The sequence below is a fragment of the Miniopterus schreibersii genome (assembly GCF_964146895.1).
Source record: "Miniopterus schreibersii genome assembly, chromosome: 9".
Classification (NCBI taxonomy): domain Eukaryota; kingdom Metazoa; phylum Chordata; class Mammalia; order Chiroptera; family Miniopteridae; genus Miniopterus; species Miniopterus schreibersii.
The window spans coordinates 2,433,847-2,450,089 of record NC_138118.1 but is presented as its reverse complement, the minus strand read 5'-3'; the positions used below and the strand labels follow the sequence as shown (position 1 = coordinate 2,450,089).

The following is a 16,243-nucleotide window of genomic DNA, read 5'->3' as shown; positions in this document are numbered from 1 at the left end:
CTATCTTCCTTAAACCAAGGACACTTAAGAGTAAATGGATTGTATTTCTCCTCCCCAGCCAGAGGCAAAATAGTTTAAATCACACTGCTCAGGGAGACAGATAATAGAAATCCTATAGTGCCATTTGCCAACCACTCCCAAGGACAGATAAATTAAGAATGCACCTCATCTTGGTGCATCAGTGTAAAGCTGACGAATATTCTATTGATCCTCTCCTAAGGCCTTCCCTAAAGGCCCAGCCTTTAAAACCCCAGAAAATGAAGGTCCCAGCTCGTGTTCCCCTCCCTTCTCCCAGGGGAGCATGCCAGCTCCATCTCTCTTCTTCCATCTAAGAGGCCCAATGAGACTTGCGACCCGGGGAGCAATGGGCAGCAGCAGCTCAGTCCCAGGGTGCTCTCCCTGCTCTCCCGTGCCATTCCCTTCTCCCACAGGCATGTGTCCCTTAACTCTTAAGGGACTTATGAGACTTGCAACCTGGGGAGCAGTGGTCATCAATAGTTCCTACTGGGCTAACCCCCTGAACCTGTCTCCAAGGCCCCCTTCGCCCTCTTTTCTCTCACTTCCCAGGGAGCCAAAGAAGCCCAGCCGAGCTCTCCTGTTGCTTCTTCTATGCCTGTCCTTGTTTCATTGTCCTAAGTATATTTTTGCTGCTGTCAATAAATTCTTTCCTATACTTAATCTCTTGATTGAAATCTTCCCCTAAAGAAGACAAGAACCAAGGTCTTGCCTCCCCATAGCACCTATGCTGTACTTTATATCTGCGTGACTGTTGTTACAACTAGCAATTTGTACATCTTAGTCTCTTTTACGTTTTTCAGCAAGATCTCCCCAGCCCACCTCCTATCTGGAGACCATCAATTCTCTGTATCTGTTTCTGTTTTGCTTGTTTATTGTTTTTTAGATTCCACATGTAAGTGAAATCCTGTGGTATTTGTCTTTCTCTGTCTGACTCACTTCACTTAGCATAATGCCTTCTAGGTCCATCCATGTTGTTGCACATGGCAAGATTTCATTCTTTTTTATGGCTCAGTTGTATTCCATTGTATATATGTGCCACTTATTTATCCATTTGTCTGTCGATGGACACTTAGGTTGCTTCCATATCTTGGCTATTATAAATAATGCTGCAGTGAACATAGCGGTGTGTATATCTTTTCAAATTAGTGTTTTGGATTTCTTAGGATAAATACCCAGAAGTGGAATTGCTAGGTTGTAGAGTATGTAGTTCTACTTTTAATTTTGTTGACATAAGAACGCCCAAACCTTTAGAGAATTTCTATAATAATTTGAGCCATACAGGATACTCCTGGAAGCAAGATCTCAATGGAGCAAAATGCTTTAAAGAAATGAGTTTGCAGCTTTTATGCATTTGGAATTAAGGAGGGGACATAAGGAAGATTACGTGAAGGTAGGAGAATGCAGGGCAGCGGGGGTTGGATTATAGGACAGTTAAGGTCACTTCCTCAAAGGTGATCACCCGTTAGGTGCACTTTGAGTTGAGTCCCTGCGTGGGCCGGAGGAGAATGAGAGAGAATAGCTCTCCTCATTCTTGGTTCCCACGCGGTTATGTGCTATTCATTTTAGGCGCCTCTGTCAGGAGCTGCAGTCCGCAGGTGGCTGATCAGCAGAGCTTTTGCCGTTTTGGAATTTAAATTTCTTTAGGTGGGGGACATGCCCTGCCCCTTCCTACCACTCTTATGCTTCCTATCTCTTTCCTCATTTATCCGCTTGGCTTCTGACTTCATTTGATTTTATAAAGACAGATTGCAGTCAGGGCATTTCCTTGAGTGGCACATGGGGTCAGAAATGAGTTATTAAAATATGACATCCCAATAAAGCAGATTAAATATTTATAGTAGATCAAAGACCACATGTCAGGACAGTAAGTCTCTACAAGTTCAAAAAGATTGAAATCATGTCAAGCATCTTCTCAGCTGTAAAAAAGAAGCATCTCTTACCCTTGGAGACAGCATGGTGGGACCTGGAGAGAATTATGCTAAGTGAAATAAGCCAGTCAGAGAAAGACAAGTATCACAGGATCTCACTTATATGTGGAATCTAATGAACAAAATAAACCGATGAACAAAATAGATCCAGAGACATAGAAGCATGGAACAGACTGAGGGATCTCAGGGGGAAGGCGCGGGTGAGTGGGTGGGTGGGGAGAGATTAACCTAAGAATTTATATGCATAAATGCATAACCCATGGACACAGACAATAGTGTGGTGAAGGCCTGGAGGGGATCAATGGGGGGTTAAAAGGGGACATCTATAATACTTTCAACAAGAAAGATAAATCATAATAAATATATACATACAAAAATGTACATATATATAAATGTTTATAATAGGATATGTGGTTAGAAAGATCTGCAATGTAATGACTCCATGAGGCGAATGTCTATGGTGCAGGCCCTTAGGCGGCCAGGGTCACTTTCTCCTGATGGTCTTCCGCTGGTCCTGACCAGGAGAGCTTTGCCTTTCCACTTGGGCATTTGATCAGGCAGGGCCTCTGCCAGCCCATGTTCGCCGGCCAAGCGGGTGTCCCAGGTTTGCTTGTTTTAGGTGCTCTGTTTTGTTGTTCTTCCCTTTTGTTATTATTATTTTTTTAGCATTTAATTAATTTTGTTTCTTTCTCTCATCATCACCATGCGTCTTTCTCTGCATTTGAGCTATAAAATAGACATTACACATGTTTATGTTCTCCTTAGACGTTTTTAGAGGAGCGTCATAAGTATGAGAGGGCTGTCAGAGGGTTATTCCAGGGAGCGTGTGATGTCTGGAGCTGGCTCTGAACCTGTCCTCATTTGATAGCCTCTCGCTCGTGATTGTGAAGTACACTGGCGGCAGTGTTTTCTTCCCGTCCTGCAGGCGGGCGAGGAATGAGAGAGTGGTGAGTGCCTTCCTGCTGTCACCGCCTGGTGATTTCGCAGGGTTGGGAAGGGCGCGGCTGTAAGTTAGTATTTGTGCTCACAGGGCTGTTCAGCTGAGTTTAGATCCAAATGTGTCTCTTTTATGGGAAAAGCTCACAAATGTTTGGCAGTTTGGAATAGAGAGTACGCTGACGAGAAAACAGCTGGAACTATTGAAAGGTAAATACTTATTTAAAGATAGATATTTTAAACTCCATTAATTATCATGAAAATAGTTTTGTACTAAAGGGAAATGAAAGCTCTCCTGTTTCGTTAAATAGAATTGTCTCAGTCTTTAGTAAAAACTGTGAACAGTAGAAGGCACACAAATTTCAAACTAGATAGTGGTTCATAGAAGAAAAACAGTTTTTCAAATCGTGTTTTTACATTGTTCATTGTTCAAATTTTATTCTTAAATTTCAGACAAATTAAATTAAAATATTCCTTTTTGCATGCTAAAATCCGCATTTGCTTCTGAGGTTCAACGCCTTAACATACTTAATCCTCTCCAAATTTGTTCTTATATTTTTAAGTTAGGAAGTTTTTTCCTAAGAAATTTTTTACCTTTATTATTAAAGAATACATATGTTTTTTGTAGAAAATGTTTTAAATAAAAGTAGCCAGAAAATTATCCATAATGCCACTAACCTGAGTCTATTAAATTTATTTTTTGATAAGCGCTGATAGTAGTATAATGTTTTATAGCTAGTATAGAGAAATTAAAAATAAGTAGTAGAAGTTACAGCAAAACATTAATAGTGGTGGGATTTCAGGTGGTTTTTAATTTTTAACTTTTTGCTCATCTGTATTTTCTGATTTTTTAGCATGATAGCAGAGCTTAAAATACAAATCCCCACCTCCTTGCATGGTGTCTGGCATATAAAGCCCCTACTGTGTTCTAGATATTAGCCTTTCCTTTAGGGTTATTTCATGATTTTCAGAAAAATGCTGGATTGTTCAGTACATTTAATAGGGTGTGACTGGAAAATTAATGGAATGATTTAAAATATCATGTATAAAGTGACATCACATAACAGGAATTGTCTCAGTGAACTTGACCTAATTTAACTACTTTATGGAGCATAATTTAGTAGCTGGTGTGGGTTGCAATCTTTGTTAATAGAAGCCGACTGTGAAAAGCATCTCAACATGAGTCTTCCTAGCTCACTCCTGTGCTATAGAGAAATACCCCGCACTCTGGTCTGATAATGATGCTGGGATTTAAACTGATTGGTGCTCATGAGATATTAGACTTCTGTAACCTAGTGTGCCACAGTGCATTTTTGACATAACAGTAGATGCTAACAGTGGCAACACTAAGTTTGGTTTGAGGTGTGCCTGTACTATAGGCAAATTGTTTATTAGGAAGTCTCCAGTTTGTGTATCTGGGAGGGATTCTTCTAACACTAGTTGTATCTCTCCATAGTCTGATTTTCCAGCCACAACACTCAGTCTTTCCAGGTCACTCTCTCAGGTAACATAACTTCAACAGTTTTCAGCCATCAGGACCTCTCACCCATCGGCCCATCGTATTTTTCATCCTGCCCCATTCTCCCACATCCGTACATTTCTCCTTGCCTGGCTTAGACTTGTGGCCTGTCTTCTAATCAGCATTGCATATATCTCTCCGCACTCTTCTGTACTTCCCTGGCAAAACTCGACTCTCCGTGTACAGGGCACCTGTCCCTGAGCAGCTACCAGACCATGACTAAAGAAAAACAAAACCATACTGCCTTGTTTCCCTGAAAGTTTGTGTGCACAGCTGGTTAGCCTTTTACTCATTTACCTTTTGAAAAATATTACAATGATATCCAACTGCTGAAGTTTTGGCTTAATTAACTATTCAAGTTTATGATTGAAAGAATTTGTTCACTGGTTGTTTGGTGTTAACCAACCTTTAAACGTTCGCTTTGACCCTCCCTCTTGAAGGCTTGGGCATTGAAGTCATAGGCGATTGCCTGTAGACAGAACAGTGGAAGTACGAAGCCAAAAGACCATTGTGTAGATGCTGGATTACTTGTTAGCACAGATTAGATTAAATGTTCAGCTTTTGATTTTTGTTTGGCAGTTTTAATTTCTTAGGCACTTAAATTTGGTGTTTGCTTTATCTCGTAAGTTTTGAAAAGTAGTATTTTCACTATTTGGTTCTAAATAATGTCTAATTTCCATTTAGACGTTTCCCATTTTTCTAGTTATCTCTGTCATTGATTGATTTTAACCTGTGTGGTTGTCTGACAGAGCATATGGTCTATACAGTGTAAACTGTTTGACCCCACTAGGGGCACTTCTTTTTGAGGGTCTTTGCCTTTGCTCCCTCTCATGGACAGCTCTTTCCCAGATACTTGCAGTGCTCACTGTTTGTTCAGGCCTTGATTCAAGTGTCTCCGTCTCAGGGAGGCCTTCCCTGGCCACCTACCTAAAATTTCACACACCCTCTTCTGCTTCGTGTTGCTCTTCCCTTGGGCCCTCCCATTCTCTAATATTATCCAGCATGTTCCAGATGCATAGGGAGCGAAGGAAAGCCATTAAGGGACATGTACCTGGAGACAGAAACAAAGAAAGCTGTACGAGAAGGGAAAGGTTGGACTTTGTCGGCAGTGAGATTGAAGAGTAGTATAGTGTGGGTAAGAATGACACTGCTGGGGAGTCAGGGTTGTGGTTGGAGTGTGGTTTTCTTTTAAGACTTAGGAGGTTGCCCGACCAAGCGTGGCTCAGCGGTTGAGCATCGACCTAGGATCCAGGAGATCACAGTTCGATTCCCAGTCAGGGCACATGCTGGGGTTGTGGGCTCTATCCCCGGTTGGGGGTGTGCGGAGGCAGCCGATCAATGACGACTTTCCCATCATTGATGTTTCTATCTCTCTCTCCCTTCCTCTCTCTTAAATTAATAAAGACATATTTAAAAAAAAAAAAATACTTAGGAGGTTATTAGATGAGTTCTGAATAGGGTAGGGGCAGGGTTTCTTAAATAGAATATGGGTGAAGGTTCTCGGAGGAACATGAATGAAGAAATTTTAAAGCTAGGGTTTTGAAGAGCTCTGGACATCACCCAACATGCTGGTGGGATTTGGGGTAAAGAAAAATACCTGAATTGAATGTCAGAGGGTCTCTCTATTGTCCAGAGCTGCTTGATGGAATTGCCCTTGCTTACTGGCCTCTGGCTTCTTCCTGTGATTAAATACGAGATTGACTGGTTTTCCCCTCTCTGTCCCTTTTGCATGGTTCCAGTCTGTGTTCAGGATTAAGGAGGCCACAGTGGAAGTGGGAAGGCCTGGGAAGGTTTGAGGAAAACAATAGAATCTCATTAAATAGTTGAGGAAGGGATTGGCTCCTTAGATGGAAAGTTCCTTATTGCGATCGGAGCAGCCCGTGTGGTTAGTCTTGAACTTCAGGATTCCATGGCCTTATGAGAAATAGTGCTTTTGTTTATTATGTCGTTTGCTTTTTTTTTTTTCCCTACCCTCAAGTGAATATTAGAAAGTTATATCTGTTTTAGTTAAAATCTAATATTTCAGCTAAATGTCTTTACTCTTTACATTTTTGTTGCAAAGTGGCAAGTTTGTAACTTTTTGTCTTATTTGCCTTGATGGCTCCGCTCACGTTGCTTAGAGAACATTTTCTTCCACTTCTAAAGGAAGCAGTTTTTATGTGCGTGTCTTTCATTTGAGAGGCTAACAGCCGACATTACAGCACTTTCAGTGGAGCCTCTTTCCTTCTCCACAGTCATTTCCGCTGCTCCTTTGGTGTTATTGTAGTGGGTGGTGTTTGTTTTTAAGGTTTTGAATGGACATGTAGTAAAATAACTACTTGGTTGGCAGATAGTCGAGAAATTGAGCTGTATACCCACCCTCTTCTAGGCTTATGGCATAATGTACAAAACAGCTTAATTTTTGAAGTGGGACTTAAATTTTAAAAGTTTTTGCATACTGTAGAAATAAGGAGTAATGTATTAGTAGTGCTTTGTAGATTTCTTCTGTGTGCATTACTTATGTAAGGTTTCTCTGCGCTGATGTTCTGTGAGGCTATTTTGTATGTATGTTGATCTCTTTACAGAGAATTCCTCAGGTGGTTGTGTGAGGCCTTCATGAAGACCAGATATTATCAGAAAGCTTGGGGAAAAACTGATGTCGTGTTGTTTATAGGACAACATAAGGAGAGGGAAATAGGGTTACTTGAATTCTTTTGGTTATAAATTTAAAATCTAACTGTTTAATCTAGAGTAGGCATTGGGGTAGATTTAATGTTTTATTAGAAAGTAGAACTATTTTTTTAAAGCTGCTTAATTTTAATAACAGATTTTAAGATCCTTGGGTTAAAGAGTCTTGTGATTTTACAGTTGGAAGGGATCTTAGATGTACTGTCCTGACACATGGCAGACTGGTATTTTCCTCATTAAAAGAATCTGAAAAAAAATCACCAAACGAAGCAATCTCGAACAGAGGTGGAGTGGTATCCATGAACATGGCAGGCACATAAGTCAGCTGTTTTGCTGCCATTGGTTTTCTGAGCACTAACACATTGGCCTGTGGTTTTAATTGTTGCATTTACTTTTTAATTCGGCTCTATCCACGTACCTTCTTCCTTTTGAATCTTTGTTGATAGTACGAGTACAGATTCTGAGTTAATAGTTCAGAAGTGCACCCTGGTGGTTTGGGAAACAGTGACTATGAGCTTGGTGGATGATTCACAGGTGTCCTGACGTGCTTGACATATCTGTGCTTCTCTTTTAGGAAACTGAAAATGGCCCTTCAGCTATGCTAGGTCTATAATGGGAAGCGTCACAGTTCGGTATTTCTGTTATGGATGCCTTTTTACATCTGCGACCTGGACAGTTTTGCTTTTTGTTTATTTCAACTTCAGTGAAGTGACTCAGCCACTTAAGAATGTGCCCATCAAGGGGTCTGGGCCCCAAGGACCATTCCCCAAAAAATTTTATCCCCGTTTCACTCGAGGCCCAAGTCGAGTATTAGATTTACAGTTCAAAGCAAACAAGGTTGACGATGTGGTGGATCCTCATATTGAAGATGCAGGAAAAGGCAACGTGAGATTCTCTTCTGAATTGGGTAAGTGTATTTCACTTTTGCTAGCAGCTTGTCAAGGTATTTAATCATTGGAAATTTTAAGTTTTAATTATTCTTTAAATCCTTGTGTTATTGCTCAGGGGATTAGAAATGTGCCATTTTTTCCACCAGTTTATTTCGTTCATGAACTAGCTGAGGTCTTTATGATCTTTGCTGACTTAGAGGGGAGTTATATTCAATATGTCCAACTCTGACTTCAGTATTTTATGAGGACTTGGGAGAAACTAAGAAGGTCCAGAATAGAAAATGAAAAATTAAGTGGCTGGAAAGACAGTGGAACCTATGGGGGAAGATTTTAATTGCTCTCATTATTTAATAAGGGAAAGAAATAGTTGAAACATGCTTGACTCTATTTAACATATTTTGAAAGGCACAGAGTTAATTATAATTAAAACATCATAAATACTGGGTTTAGAAATAAGCTGAGATTACTTATATCTAATTTGCTTATAAGAATTAAGTTGCTAGGATATATTTATTAAATATAGGATTTTATAAAATCTGAGTATAAAATAGAAACTTTTTAAAAAATTCTGTTCAATTTGGTAGCAAGGATCTACTGTATATATTTCTGAATATTAAAATTCCAAAGTACAGGTTTTAGCAAACTTGATTTTAAGGGATAAGAGCCATTTTGGTTTTCTTTAAAACTTAAAAAAAAGAAATTTGATCTTGTCATGGAAACATCAACTAATAAGTAAAATAATCAAATAATATAGTAAAAGATTTTGAGAGATTGAAAGGTCCACAGAATATAAAGGAAATGTTAAAACATTTTTAAATTGATCATAGTTTCAAGAAAATAAAATCGGTTTCTAGGACTTAACGATTTTCTAATACATGAAGTCAAAAGTATTTAAATTATATGAGGAAACAGAAGCTAATACTCAGTTTTCATAAAATACATCTTATAATCTTTCAGACAGCCATTAGGCACTTTAAGAGCAGTAAGGGGAGAAGTTCTAGGAGTGTGTTTTTTGCTCATGGTTATTTTGGTAAGACCTGTGTAAGAAGTAACATTCGGTTTACCATTTCGAATGGACATTGTATTCACCTGTGAAAGAAGCAGTGAGAGAACGGTAGCTGTTTGAAGTGACAGACTCACGCTGCCTAACTGAACAGCCAAATCCTCAAAAACACCCTAAAGAGTACACAAAAAAACTGTTGCAGCTAATAAATAAATTCACATTCGCAGGGTACAGGATCAGCCTGCAAAAACCAGCTGTATTTTTGTACATTAGTAATGAACAGTCTGAAAATAAAGAGAACAATTCTATTTACAATACTATCCAAAGGAATAAAATACTTAGGAATAAATTTAACCAAGGAGGTGCAAGATTTGTAGGCTGAAAACTACAAATCACTGCTGAAAAAATAAAGTAGATCTAAATACATGGACAGACATCATGGACTGGAATGCTAAGTACTGTCAAGGTGTCAGCCTACCCAAAAGCCAATCCACAGATTGCATGCAAACTTCACTGAAATCCCCACAGCCTTTGTTGAAAATATGGAGAAGCTGATTCTAAAATTAATATGGAATTTGTCAATGTAAGAAATGTCCAGATCTATAGAGAATTTTTATAAGAATTTGAGCCAAAAAGAGGAAAGACCTGGGAGCAAGATCTCAACTGACTGACATAAATGCTTTGAGGATAACAGTTTGTGGTTTCTTTTATGCACTTGAAATTGAGGAGGGAATGTAAGAAAGATTGGAACTCAGGGATGGGATTCCAGGGCAGTTAAGATCATGTGCTTTCTTGAGGGCTTTCTTGACTGATGCTGATTAAGCCTGGAACCAATGACTTTTTTTATAGGAAAGTTTATCGAGTCTTTTTTAGGGGAGGGGTTCATATAAAAACTTGCCTGTAAGTGGGACCTGTTGAGGTCTATATGGGTTCTACAATTACTGCTTTTATGGAAAAAAATCATTTCCATTTTCTTGGTCAGAGGTAAGTTTTTCCCTTGAAAACAGATTATGGCTAGTGAGGCTTTGGCCAAGTAGCTCAGTTGGTTAGAGTGGTTCTAAAATCAATCAATAAAACATTTTTCTAAAGATTATGGCCAGTGAGAAGGTGTCATTTATGGTTCAGGTACACTTTTTCAGCCAAACTAATAAAAATGTGGCTTCAACCTCAATTTACTTTTTTGAAAATGGATTGAGAAGCACAGCTATTTTCTGGTTATAAGAGTTTAAAGTCAGTATTAAGATCGTAACATAACAGTAATTGTAATAATCCTTTGCAGATTTCATACACTGACTGAAACTTTTTTGCAGGTATGATTTTTAATGAACATGACCAGGAGCTGAGGGACCTGGGGTATCAGAAGCATGCCTTCAATATGCTGATTAGCAACCGCTTGGGCTACCACAGAGATGTGCCAGATACAAGGAACGCGGAGTACGTCATTACCGGGTTCTGCTCACCATTTTAGCACCAGGGTGCTTTCGGTGCCAGTGTAGTAAGGCTTAGGGTGGCATTAATGCTTTGCAGTCAGGCTTTGTTTTTCTGGAGACTAGGAAACGTGACAGATTTCCCCCGACATGCCTGAATCCACAGGATTTGAGACTGTAGGACAAAGTTCTAGGGCTTGCTGTCTCTCTCTTAAAAGTTAAAATCTTGGGGAAAAGGAGAGAGGTGCTGACTGCATGCAATTATATAACCTGAGATAAGTTTTTTAAAAATGTTAATTGTATTCCTTTTTGCCATGAATCCAATAAATCAGTGAAGAATTTTACTTATCTCACATTCCCTTTTTCATTATTTTGTTTCGTCAAAGGCTTTTTATTCATATGGTTGGTCAGTCATTCCACGTACAGACCAGATACTGTATTAGGCCTCAAAATAAACAGAATAAGACATTTCTGGGTAAACAGGCCTTCAGATCTAGCAGGGGAGGTGTATAAGGAAACAAGTAATTATAGGAGCATGAGCGTGAGGACTGTGACGGGAACTGGTGGAATGGGGCCCCCAAACCCGAGGTCAGGGAAGACGCCACAGCAGTGATGCTGGGCAGTGATGCCGGGAAGTAGGGAACAGACTTGGCATAAAACTATGTAGTTTGTCAAAGGGACTGAAGTGGTTCACTTTGGCTGTAGTGGACGAGTGGCAAGAGGGTGGGGTCAGCTGGGCACAGACAACGGAAGGCTCTGAATGCCATGCGGAAGCACAGAGGATTCCAGCTTTGATTTCTTGTCACCGTATAAAGCCACCTAACGTTTAGTTGCGTATATGGAAGCTCTCCCATTATCTTGATATATATCATAGTTTACTGACATCTTTTTCTGTTATTGGGCAAAAAAATAAAATTTTCAAATACGAGTTTTATATTTCTGTTATTTCCTTTGGAGACCTCATTGAGGAGAAGCTGCACATCAGCTTCCAAGTGCTGCATTAAAAACTTGCAGTGATTTTATGTAACCTATGTACCAAAAAAGAAAACACATCAAGTTTTTAAAATGTTGACCTAAAAATAAGCAGAGTAGCCCATATCTGAGGGAGAAGTTATTAAATGTAAAACTCTTGAGTAAGAAACCACAGTTTTCTTAAATGTTTTTTGAAAAATTGTTATAATGTAAGGAAGAGGCTGAGTAAGGTCACAGTTAGTGTTTGGTGAATAATAAAACATATGAGCCTTTGAAATGTTGGAATTTCTCTCATTTGTCTTTGCAGATGTAAAGACAAGACATACCCGATGGATCTGCCAGTCGCTAGTGTTGTTATTTGTTTCTACAATGAAGCCTTGTCTGCTTTGCTGAGGACTGTGCACAGCGTCCTGGACCGCACGCCTGCCCAGCTTCTCCACGAAATCATCCTCGTAGATGATGACAGCGACTTGGGTAAGGAATGTGGGACTCAGGCTGTAGTCCCTACGGTACTGGTATCAGCAGAGCTGGCCCTTCCATACGCAGAGGACGGGAGGACCCTGTGCATGCAGTTGCAGTGGCGCCAACCCCAATAAATGCCTGTCCACTGACTGTGGGATAATTTTGAAGAAACTGCATTACCTTTGTAATCTGCTACCCAGACTGGACCCTTGAAATATTTCCCTTGGCTTACCTTTTTTAAAAAGCTAACGTCATACTCAGTGAGGAAAAGCTAAAAGCATTGTGGACTCTCTATTTTCAGATAATTTGAAAGGAGAACTAGATGAATTTGCCCAAAAACACCTCCCTGGAAAAATTAAAGTAATAAGAAATACAAAGCGTGAGGGATTAATTCGAGGAAGAATGATTGGAGCAGCCCACGCAACAGGTATAGCTTCCCATTGGGCGCTGTGGTGGGTGCTGAGTGGTGAGTGCTGTCCCTGGTTCTGCAGGGGTCTGAGAAGTGCGTCCTGTGTGGGCACTGCCACGGGAGAGAGGAGGCTCGTTCAGTTTGGGAAAGGCCTTTTCAGAACTCCAGCCCTGCTGTCCCAGAGCACATGCTCCAGGGAGGCGAACTCCAGAGTCCTCACAGGCCTGTTTTCTTAAAAGCCCTTACTGTTAATTACTGCCCCACAAATATAAGCAGAAGGGGCCAAACCAAACTGCAACGGAAGTTTTGTAATTTTTTAAAAACAAAATTTAAAATATATGTGCCCAAACTGTGATTAAAATTGACTTACAGCCCTGGCCAGCTGCTCAGTGGTTAGTGTCAGCCTGAGGGCTGAAGGGTCCCGGGTTCAATTCTCGCCCTGGTCGGGGCTTGTTGGGGAGGCAGCCAGCCGATGTGTCTCTCACATCGATGTCTCCCCCCACTCTCTCTGAAAAGCAATGGGAAAATATCCTTGGGTGAGAAAAAACAAAAAAAATCACTACAGCTATAAAGGCATTTTCTTTCAAATCTCCTCTTAATCCTCCTGTGTCAGTCAAGGAGAAGCCTCCGTTGGTGCCGTTGCAATTTTAAAGCCTTTGCAGCTCACACTTATCTTGACCCTTTTAAGAGAAATAACAGGCTTCAAGTTCAGAATCTTCTGTTGAAAATGTATCTGGTTCGTCTTCAGTTACTTTATATCGAGCCCATTGCGTCCCTTCCTAGGGGGCCTCTGTGTAAGGTTGGTGATCTGGTTGTCATTTATGGTGTTGGAAAAATTCCTTTTAAAATTAATTTAAGTTAAATACATTTGTTTAAAAATATGAGGTATATATTACTGCATGTAGTGCATGGATATGGCCCCCAAAATCATGAAGGTAATTAATTTTTTTAGGTACAGCTGCCAGTTCAGTTGGATGATGTACTTACATGGCCTGAAATGTAACTGCTACCCTCCCAGCCCAAAGAATTAAACCATTAGTTTATCCCAAGTCAGAAACAGGGAGCTCTTTCGTCCAGGAATTCTGCCTGGAGGGTGCAGTTTAGGACTGAGGGGCACATACAAATCATGTGCACAGTTTGTGAGAAAATTGAGACAGTTTCTCTCCTCTTGATAAATAGGTAGGAAGGAAGGTTTCTTTGATAATTTCATTGATAACTTCATGGTTATTGTGAGCAGTTAAGAAACAATAATCTGATCGTCAGATAGGATTATTGTTCTAACGATTGGTCCATGAAATGTAGATTTCACATGAATTACTTAAAGCACCAGTGTCATCCCATTTCAGTTGAAAGAAATACCACAGGTAAGAACATTCTCCATGACAACAGTGAGCTGGTTGTGTCATTTGGTGTCTGAACAACCTTGAGGATGCAGGGAGCATGCATACAGCTCACCAGGTGCCACTGGACAGAAGGGCAGAGTGTTCACCTGTCCACCAGTCAGTGCAGGTGAAGTCAGTTAAATCAGGCTCCTTTGAGAAAATGTATTCATAGTTTCTCTTAATTCTAAAAATATTGCTTTTCAGTTTAACTGAATGAAGTAAGATTACACATGGTCACATTGAACCTGACACTGACTTCTCCAAAACTGGCTTATTTCTGACAGATCCTAAAGTATATTTGAACAAGGACCAGCAGGTCATAATGAAAAAAACTAAATGGCTATTGGCATCTGAGAAATACAAACTCTCAGTCATAATGTGCTGTGGCAGTACAGTGTTTCGAATGCACACTCTTTCCGTTCCCCACAAATACTCTACCATTTTCTTTCTCGTTGCTGTAAGTCAACCCGGCTCAGTCAGTCAGTCTTCTAGTAAAATTAAATAGACGAAAACCATAAGCCTTGAATTCAGTCTGTGCAACTGCAGGCCACATGGAGAGCCGTTATTTCTCCTTTTCTGTTAATGGCTTCAGTTCACTGTAGGTTTAAACGAGAAAGGAGGGAAGGAGAGTCTAAAAATGAGGCCCCAGCGGACAGAGCAGGGGGGTACAGGAGGGTGGGGCAGCGAGCGGTGCCGGCAGCACTGAGGCCTCGATGCGTTTGTGAAGCCCTGTCGTCTGCCTCCTCAGGAGAAGTCCTGGTGTTCCTGGACAGCCACTGCGAAGTGAATGTGATGTGGCTGCAGCCCTTGCTGGCTGCCATCCGCGATGACCGGCGGACAGTCGTGTGCCCGGTGATCGACATCATCAGTGCAGACACGCTGGCCTATAGCTCTTCCCCTGTGGTGCGTGGAGGGTTCAACTGGGGGCTGCACTTCAAATGGGATCTTGTTCCCCTTTCTGAGCTCGGAGGACCAGAGGGAGCTACAGCACCAATAAAGTAAGATTCTCCTGTGTATCAGAAAACCCCCACCGGTACTTCAAAGGAGAAAGAGCATTTTAAAGATAATTCCTTCTCTGCAAGCAGCAGAAGCGTTGGTTTAATTTGTCCATTAAAACGCCGAGTGCTTACTGAATTTTATGCACTCTGCAAGTCCTGAGGACAGATTTATGAAGAAGTTGTCTGTGCTCTCAAGGATTTGTAGCTTAGTGAGGAAGGCAGACGGAATCAGCAGTATCCTGCGGTACGCTGCGTGGGATACCTTAGGGGGTGCCCTGTGCTGCGCTGTTTTACTACCTTCAGTTCTTCGCTAGTATGAATGGTGCTGTGAAGGTCATTTGATACGTAAGTTCATCTACAACCAGGATTTTCAGGATGGATTCCTAGGGTATGAACTGTTTTCATGTCTCATCCATATTATCCAATATTATAAATCTGCTATTAAATGTCTTATCCATATTATCCAATATTATAAATCTGCTATTAAATGTTACTTCTCATGTCAGTTTCAACAGTTGCCTGTATTTCTACTTTTTAAAGTCCTTGGACCTTCTCTTCTTAAACATTGTAAAAAATAGCAGATGTGAAAAGCACACATATGTGCACAAATTTAATGGTTATAATGTGGACACCTGTGCAACTACTACTCAGGTCCACACACAGCACCAGATGCCCATCTCCCCTTCTGGCGACAGCCCTGCCCTCTCCCTGGAGTGTCAGTGCCCTGACCTGGTGATTAGTTCCTTGTTTTCCCGTGGCGTCCACCACCGTGTATGCATCTCTAGCAATATAGTTTAGTTCTGCCTGATGATGGGCTTCATGAAAATGAATCCATGGGACTCAGAATTTTGTTGTCTTTTACTCGGCAGTGCCTTAAAGATGCACCTGCTGTGTAGTGTGTGGCTACAGTTGACTTGTCGTCATTGCTGTATAATACTGTGTTTCATTAAAATATAACTTATCCAGTTTGCTTTTGGTGGGGCAGTTGGTTTTGGGTTTTTTTTATGTTGGAAACAGTGCTGGTACCAACATTCTTATTGGCTTCTGGTTTATGGGCGTGAAACTGCCGGTGGTAGGGTGAGCCCCTCACCTTCCCAGCACCTCAGGCCACTGGGGTGCTGTTGGCTCCTCCACTGGCCTTCGTACTTGATATCCCCGCAGGCGACACTGCTGACGCGTGCATGCGTGTGCGTGTGTGTGTAAATACACATCTTACCCTGCAAGACATGCAGCCGCGACTGACGGGTTTACCCCATTTCTCCTTTTATGTTTCTATTTCAGCATCTGCACATTTTCATTCAGGGTTATTTTCATTCTGTCTCAAGAACACCTTTAAGTATTTCTTTTGGTTGGACCTTCTGGTGGTTATTACTCCTTTTTCCAAAAATGTCTTTGTTTCGCCATTATTTTGCGGAGTAATTTTACTTGATATCTAGTTCTAGTTTGGCAGATACATTCTTTCAGCACTTTGAAAGTTTCATTCTAGAACCTTCTGGCTTCCAGTTTCTGGTGAGAAGTCAGCAGCAGTCTTGGTAATCTCTCTCATTTCCTTTCTGTCTGTCAGAAGTGTTTTTCAGATATGCATAAATTCGGTTTCTTTTTAGATGGTGTCGAATCTGCTAAACTCTAGTT

The 16,243-nt window shown here is 40.8% G+C and overlaps 1 protein-coding gene across 7 annotated transcripts in view; it reads left to right on the top strand.

Moving 5' to 3' along the window:
• GALNT11 (polypeptide N-acetylgalactosaminyltransferase 11) overlaps positions 1-16,243 on the top strand; it is a 37,601-nt gene that overhangs the window by 12,750 nt on the left and 8,608 nt on the right. For 4 of the 7 annotated variants that reach the window (XM_081147006.1, XM_081147009.1, XM_081147010.1 and 1 more), the window contains exons 3-7: positions 7,643-7,975; positions 10,272-10,395; positions 11,668-11,834; positions 12,124-12,249; positions 14,362-14,611. In XM_081147006.1, coding sequence (XP_081003132.1) covers positions 7,681-7,975; positions 10,272-10,395; positions 11,668-11,834; positions 12,124-12,249; positions 14,362-14,611 — 962 coding nt within the window. In that variant the 5' untranslated portion in view covers positions 7,643-7,680. Of the gene's footprint in view, positions 1-2,711; positions 2,894-7,642; positions 7,976-10,271; positions 10,396-11,667; positions 11,835-12,123; positions 12,250-14,361; positions 14,612-16,243 lie in introns of all 7 variants that reach the window. The other 3 variants (XM_081147012.1, XM_081147011.1, XM_081147008.1) reach the window with 2 other exon arrangements.